General features: G+C 44.8%; 2 protein-coding genes across 2 annotated transcripts; both read left to right on the forward strand.

The window, feature by feature from the left end:
• The first annotated feature begins 55 nt into the window (after positions 1–55).
• Positions 56–3,361, forward strand: LOC133423409 (caspase recruitment domain-containing protein 8-like). Its single transcript, XM_061713584.1, has 2 exons — positions 56–67; positions 367–3,361. The coding sequence occupies exons 1-2, from the start codon at positions 56–58 to the stop codon at positions 1,597–1,599; spliced, it is 1,245 nt and encodes a 414-aa protein (XP_061569568.1). The 3' UTR covers positions 1,600–3,361.
• LOC133423410 (uncharacterized) lies at positions 2,256–5,959 on the forward strand. Its single transcript, XM_061713585.1, has 2 exons — positions 2,256–2,286; positions 4,386–5,959. Exons 1-2 carry the CDS (start codon positions 2,256–2,258, stop codon positions 5,672–5,674), a joined length of 1,320 nt encoding a protein of 439 aa, XP_061569569.1. The 3' UTR covers positions 5,675–5,959.
• Positions 5,960–8,032: the final 2,073 nt, after the last annotated feature.

Genomic DNA, 8,032 nt, shown 5'->3' on the forward strand with positions numbered 1-8,032 from the left:
ACGCACCTCTGCCTCACTCATCATTATTTACCTGCTCACATTCATTAGAGCCACCATGGTTTTACATGTCAGTTTCCATAAACTCTCATATTTTTACAGTCTTGTTGTGATTTCAGGTGTAACTTTAAAATTATTTCCAGATGTCGTGAGTTTAGTGTCAAATAAAACAACAGTCTCATCTGTTTTTATCTGCAGACCAAATTGGAACCAAACAGACGGTGGACCAGGTGGATTCTTCTGAGAGGAGACGTCCTCCTATAATCTGTCAACACCAGTAAAGGTTGGTGAAGCTTGTGTCTCCACCAACCTCCACCTCTCCCTCATCAAACACCCTGGTCTGCTCCCACCGCACCTTCCTGCTCTCAGACTAACATTCCTTCTGTCCCTGCTCCTAAATCTGCTGAGAGCAGCAGTGAAGAGACACAACAGCGTGAAGAAGAAGACCCAAACCTCCTACCTGCCGGGAACCTGAGCAGCAGCTTTGAGGAGTTCACACCTGCCTGCACTGATGAGTCTGCTGGTGAAAGCTACAGGTTCCAGTGCTCCCGTCCAGGTCAGTACCAGTGCAGAGAGACGGCTCTGGTGTTTCACATGAAGGACGGAGGCCAGGTTCTGTACAGGATCCTTCCTTGGAGCAGGAGCCAGCTGAGCCCACATCACAAGAAGCCTGCAGGACCCCTGTTTGACCTCAGGTGTGTGAAGGAGGGGTCCATGTGTCAGCTTCACCTCCCTCACTGTGAGATCCGCTCCACAGGGGGATGTCGCTTCTTGTCGGTCGCTCACGTGAACGATGATGGCATCGAGTTCATCAGGCCTCAGAAGATAACAGAAACTCATGTTGTCATCGACGTCACAGGGTTTTCTTGTTACGGTAACGTCAAAGATGAAGCCTCTCCCTCTGTTCCGATCCGAGCGTTGGTTCTGCCGTTCTACAAGCCTCCACAGGATCCAGACACTGAACACATCATCAACGTGTTGCTGCTCCCACATAATGTTTCTGTCAAGGATGTTGTGCGCTCCAGGAAGACACTAGACAGAGATGAGACGTACGTACAAACCCCCGCTCACTGTAAACTGCAGCCCCAGCAGGTTTACTCTCTGACCACCAGTCCTGGAGGAGACTCCGTTGAAGTCCAGCCTACAGAGGCTGAATTTTTTGAAGACTCCTACAACAACTACTTAGAAACGTTCCAGCTGATTTATGAAATGAAGATGAAACACATCAGACTGAGTTTGAAGGACAGCAGCTCCAACGGTGTCTGGGAAAGACGGGTTTGTGTTTCTTCCTCTGAGGTAAAAGCGTCTCCTGGATCAGCCCGTCTGAACCTCCCGCCACAAGAGCAGCTGCTGGAAGTCTGGAGCAGCCTCGTTGAGAGGATCTCAGAATCTAACCTCCTGAAACTGCTGGACAAACTCCTGGAGAGACGTGTCATCAATTATGATGAGTTGGAGACGGCAAAGGAGAAGACAAACAGAGGAGAGAGAACTCGCTGTGTTGTTGATACGGTGAGCAAAAAAGGTCGAGATGCAAGTTCAGAGATGATTGAGATTCTCAATGACCTGGACCCGTTCCTCTGTGGAGATCTGGCCTTGATCTGAAGAGCATTACTGCCCCCTTAAACTGCACGTGTGTGGAAGCTGCATCATGATTTCCAGGAAGGAGTTTTGATCTCAACTCTTGCCATCAGAAATATCTGCTCAACTAATCACCACAGAGGGTTTTCTCTGAAACAGCTGTTCTAAATCTCCTGGAAACAACATTCCTGGGAGGTTTAGCAACATACATGGTGCATCTCTGCAGGATGGAGGTTTCTTTCCAGTAGCAAGTTGCTTTATGGCGCCTCAGCTGTTGGTAAGTGTCTGCATTGCCAGGAACGGCCCTCCAACAAGAATTATGGGAAAGTTCTGCAAGGCAAAGACGAGGTCCTGCCTCATGTTAAGTGTTAACTTGGTTCTTCAGCAGAAGATGATCTGCAGCCCTCCTGACGTTCCCTCACACTTCTACACTTCTAATTCATGCTGATTGTTGCTGTTTATGCAAAAGCAGCAACAGAAACTCAGCAACCATCTCAGCTCCTTCAGGTTCATCTCCTCGTTGCTGGTTTTGTCTTCTTGGTTCTTCTTCATCGTCTGTTTCATTCACTGCAGTGGTGGCTGGCCACCAGCAGAAGTGGCACACTACTGCCACCTAGTGGTCCTGAGCAGGACTTTGCTGAGCCAGCGGATCCTCCCAGGTCCAGCCCTGTAATGGACACATGACGGCTGAAAAGACGGAGGATCTGGTCGGTACCGTTACCTTCCAGCCTTCCAGCTTTTATCCTGAGCGGATGCTGATGGAAACCCACTCATCTGACTGTATTTGGCCTCCAACTCAAGACGCTTTCTGTTTCCAGGGTGTAATGTGTCTCTCCAGTCCAGTTGTATCTTAATCTTGATAGTTTTCTTGTTTTCTAACTCTTCAGACAGATAAGATGGATGTTTGATGCCAACTATAAACATGTATCTTTAACATATGAATTAACTGTAGCTGTGAACTTATTTTGTGGACGTGTTGTTTTCCCACAGAAATATATTTGATCATACAAAGACGTCATAATTCTTTCCTGCAGCTCATAAAAGAGCCTGTTGCTCAACAAGATGTTTTTCTGTTACCTTTTAAGGTAAAAGCAGCAAATGAAAGGTCTTAACCTGTTCACCCCGAGGGATTTTGGAGGTGAATTTCACCTGAAGAGGCCTATCCAAATTAAATCAACAATATCTCCACAATTATATGGACAATATGCATAATCTTGGTCTCAATGGATAGTTAAGACCTCCCAGCATGCATTTCCAGTGTCAGAAACATTGTGAATGTTCACATGTCTGAGCAAATTGTGATAAAACAAAGAAAAATTTTAAATTTTTATTCTCATTTTTTCAGTGGAAAACACCTGGATAGCAATGCATATAATTATAAAGACACCACTGTCTGGATTCAGCAACTCCTTGACTACAACTGTACCAAGTTACATGAGAATAGCTTAAAGCACATGGATTTTATAAAGGTTTTAGTGTGGATAGTACCAGGCGGAATACCTGTCAAGTTTTGGATATAAAAATACGTGAAATGTTCCCGCCGCTGTCCCAGCAGCTCAACCGAGGTCCAGTATCTTACATTTAAGACAGATTTAGGAGAAATCCAAAATAACAAGCTGTCAACCACTTACAAACTACAATTATGTGCTCGTAGCCTGATAGGACGACCTTTGTTGACACTGAAATGCTGTGTACTTCCTATGTACGTAATTCCTATAATAGAACCTAAATGAAAACACAAAGGGGAATTAAAGCACATTTATTTTTTTTATATTTTCAGTTTATATACACATTGATTGTCTTCAAGTGAAACATTTACATTTTCTTTTAATTTGTCATTTTCACTCATGTGGCTCTCTGGCCTTCACTGACTGATGACACAGACACACATTTCTCTCCTGCTTATCTTTGGGAAAGTAAATTCAGTTTCCCATTTTTAGAGATATTAACACGAAGTCTTTGCTTTTTGTGCAGAAATGTCTTCTCTCTCTGGTTACATCCATCCAGCTCTGATTTGTTGTTCAGGCTGCTCCCGTTGTCACCTCTAACCTCACTAGAACTGCCACCCAGGGCACAGCAGGAGGCAGCTATCGCGAGGCTAGTGACAACTCAGTTTGCAGTTTAAAATTATTATATTATAAAACGGGAAATTCACGGGAAAATACTAATACGGGAGGGCGGCGGGCAAAAGGGTAAAATACGGCAGTTTCCCGGCCAAAACGGGAGACTTGACAGGTCTGCCAGGCGGACTCTCTTTTTGGTACTTGGATACCTATACTGGGCTAAAAATGTTTGTTTTTTTTACCATTTTTTGAAGGGAATATGGTTATAAAATACTTTGATGATTTGATGATACATGATTTCAGAGGATCAGAGGAGGCTGGTCCATAGAGGCAGGGGAGGCTGGTCCTCCTCTATTTTTGAGAGGCAAGAGGGAGATTAAAATATTTAAAAAAAAAACAGTAACTGGTTGAAATAAACCATTACCAAATCTCAGTATCATTTATAAAATATTTTTTTCTCTCTTCTTTGGAAGAAAATCCATAAAAAAATGGTTCAACAGTGACACCTCAGGCCACAGCAGGCTAGAGGAGAAAGAGCAGTCTGTGTGAGGAGAAGGGGGTCTAAGGGAGGCTGGGGGGCTTCTGTCCTCCGGGGGAGGGCTCTCCTTCCATTCACTCAATGCATTCATTTTTTTTTTCATGCTAATCTGTGATTGGCCAAAACACGTAAAACGACGCGCCAAGGGAGGCCAAATAAAACAACAGTCTCATCTGTTTTTATCTGCAGAACAATTTGGAACCAAACAGATGACGGTGGACCAGGTGAACTCTTCTCAGAGGAGACGTCCTCTGAGAGCAGCAGTGAAGAGACACAACAGCGTGAAGAAGAAGACTCCAACCTGGGAGAAGGATGTGAGCCTTTTATCAGAATGAAGGCGATCCCAGCGAGCAACGCTCCGCCTTCCTCTGGTCCTCTAAAACTCTCCACCACAGGTTCCTGTGAGAGGAAGGAAAAGTCCTGCAGCAGGTCCCGTTCAAGCAGCTTTCCCTCGCCCACTCATGAACCTTCTGCAGAAAGCAGAGCCCTAAAAAGATGTGGAAGTTTCCCTGCCGGGAACCTGAGCAGCAGCTTTGAGGAGTTCACACCTGCCTGCACTGATGAGTCTGCTGGTGAAAGCTACAGGTTCCAGTGCTCCCGTCCAGGTCAGTACCAGTGCAGAGAGACGGCTCTGGTGTTTCACATGAAGGACGGAGGCCAGGTTCTGTACAGGATCCTTCCTTGGAGCAGGAGCCAGCTGAGCCCACATCACAAGAAGCCTGCAGGACCCCTGTTTGACATCAGGTGTGTGAAGGAGGGGTCCATGTGTCAGCTTCACCTCCCTCACTGTGAGATCCGCTCCACAGGGGGATGTCGCTTCTTGTCGGTCGCTCACGTGAACGATGATGGCATCCAGTTCATCAGGCCTCAGAAGATAACAGAAACTCATGTTGTCATCGACGTCACAGGGTTTTCTTGTTACGGTAACGTCATAGATGAAAACTCTCCCTCTGTTCCGATCCGAGCGTTGGTTCTGCCGTTCTACAAGCCTCCACAGGATCCAGAAACCAAATACCGCATTGCTGTGCTGTTACTTCCGAAAAATGTTTGTCTTAAGCATGTGAAAAATACCAGGAAGGAATTATTTGGAGATGAGACGTACATAGAGACCCCCCCTCACTGTAAACTGAACCCCCAGCAGGATTACTCTCTGACCACCAGTCCTGGAGGAGACTCCGTTGAAGTCCAGCCTACAGAGGCTGAATTTGATCAAGAGTACGATGACAATTACTTCCCAGCATTCCATGTGACTTATGAAAACATGTTGGAACATATCCAACTGTTTCTAAAGGACAACGCCTCCCACAGCGTCTGGGAAAGACAAGTTTCTCTTCCTTCCTCTGGATTACAACGGTCTGTTAGATCAGCCCGTCTGCGTCTCCCTACAGCCGAACGTCTGCTGGAAGTCCGGAGCAGCCTCGTTGAGAGGATCTCAGAATCTAACCTCCTGAAACTGCTGGACAAACTCCTGGAGAGACGTGTCATCAATTATGATTAGTTGGAGACGGCAAAGGAGAAGACAAACAGAGGAGAGAGAACTCGCTGTGTTGTTGATACGGTAAGGTTTAAAGGTCAAAAGGCCAGTTCAGAGATGATTGAGATTCTCAATGACCTGGACCCGTTCCTCTGTGGAGATCTGGCCTTGATCTGAAGAGCATTACTGCCCCCTTAAACTGCACGTGTGTGGAAGCTGCATCATGATTTCCAGGAAGGAGTTTTGATCCCAACTCTTGCCGTCAGAAATATCTGATCAACTAATCACCACAGAGGGTTTTCTCTGAAACAGCTGTTCTATTTCTCCTGGAAACAACATTCCTGGGAGGTTTACCCACACACACCGTGCATCTCTGCAGGATGGAGGTTTCTTTCCAGTAGCAAGTTGCTTTATGGAGCCTCAGCTGTTGGTAAGTGTCTGCATTGCCAGGAACAGCCCTCCGACAAGAATTATGGGAAAGTTCTGCAAGGCAAAGACGAGGTCCTGCCTCATGTTAAGTGTTAACTCGGTTCTTCAGCAGAAGATGATCTGCAGCCTCCTGACGTTCCCTCACACTTCTACACTTCTAATTCATGTTGATCGTTGCTGTTTATGCAAAAGCAGCAACAGAAACTCAGCAACCATCTCAGCTCCTTCAGGTTCATCTCCTCGTTGCTGGTTTTGTCTTCTTGGTTCTTCTTCATCGTCTGTTTCATTCACTGCAGTGGTGGCTGGCCACCAGCAGAAGTGGCACACTACTGCCACCTAGTGGTCCTGAGCAGGACTTTGCTGAGCCAGCGGATCCTCCCAGGTCCAGCCCTGTAATGGACACATGACGGCTGAAAAGAAGGAGGATCTGGTCGTACCGTTACCTTCCAGCCTTCCAGCTTTTATCCTGAACGGATGCTGATGGAAACCCACTCATCTGACTGTATTTGGCCTCCAACTCAAGACGCTTTCTGTTTCCAGGGTGTAATGTGTCTCTCCAGTCCAGTTGTGTCTTAATCTTGGTAGTTTTATTGTTTTCTAACTCTTCAGACAGATAAGATGGATGTTTGATACCAACTATAAACATGTATCTTTAACATGAATTAACTGTAGCTGTGAACTTATTTTGTGGACGTGTTGTTTTCCCACAGAAATATATTTGATCATACAAAGACGTCATAGTTCTTTCCTGCAGCTCATAAAAGAACTTGTTGCTCAACAAGATGTTTTTCTGTTACCTTTTAAGGTAAAAGCAGCAAATGAAAGCTCTTAACCTGTTCACCCCGAGGGATTTTGGAGGTGAATTTCACCTGAAGAGGCCTATCCAAATTAAATCAACAATATCTCCACAATTATAAGGACAATATGCATAATCTTGGTCTCAATGGATAGTTAAGACCTCCCAGCATGCATTTCCAGTGTCAGAAACATTGTGAATGTTCACATGTCTGAGCAAATTGTGATAAAACAAAGAAAAATTTTAAATTTTTATTCTCATTTTTTCAGTGGAAAACACCTGGATAGCAATGCATATAATTATAAAGACACCACTGTCTGGATTCAGCAACTCCTTGACTACAACTGTACCAAGTTACATGAGAATAGCTTAAAGCACATGGATTTTATAAAGGTTTTAGTGTGGATAGTACCAGGCGGAATACCTGTCAAGTTTTGGATATAAAAATACGTGAAATGTTCCCGCCGCTGTCCCAGCAGCTCAACCGAGGTCCAGTATCTTACATTTAAGACAGATTTAGGAGAAATCCAAAATAACAAGCTGTCAACCACTTACAAACTACAATTATGTGCTCGTAGCCTGATAGGACGACCTTTGTTGACACTGAAATGCTGTGTACTTCCTATGTATGTAATTCCTATAATAGAACCTAAATGAAAACACAAAGGGGAATTAAAGCACATGTATTTTTTTAATATTTTCAGTTTATATACACATTGATTGTCTTCAAGTGAAACATTTACATTTTCTTTTAATTTGTCATTTTCACTCATGTGGCTCTCTGGCCTTCACTGACTGATGACACAGACACACATTTCTCTCCTGCTTATCTTTAGGAAAGTAAATTCAGTTTCCCATTTTTAGAGATATTAACACGAAGTCTTTGCTTTTTGTGCAGAAATGTCTTCTCTCTCTGGTTACATCCATCCAGCTCTGATTTGTTGTTCAGGCTGCTCCCGTTGTCACCTCTAACCTCACTAGAACTGCCACCCAGGGCACAGCAGGAGGCAGCTATCGCGAGGCTAGTGACAACTCAGTTTGCAGTTTAAAATTATTATATTATAAAACGGGAAATTCACGGGAAAATACTAATATGGGAGGGCGGCGGGCAAAAGGGTAAAATACGGCAGTTTCCCGGCCAAAACGGGAGACTTGAC

Source organism: Cololabis saira, chromosome 22 (assembly GCF_033807715.1).
Source record: "Cololabis saira isolate AMF1-May2022 chromosome 22, fColSai1.1, whole genome shotgun sequence".
Taxonomy (NCBI): domain Eukaryota; kingdom Metazoa; phylum Chordata; class Actinopteri; order Beloniformes; family Belonidae; genus Cololabis; species Cololabis saira.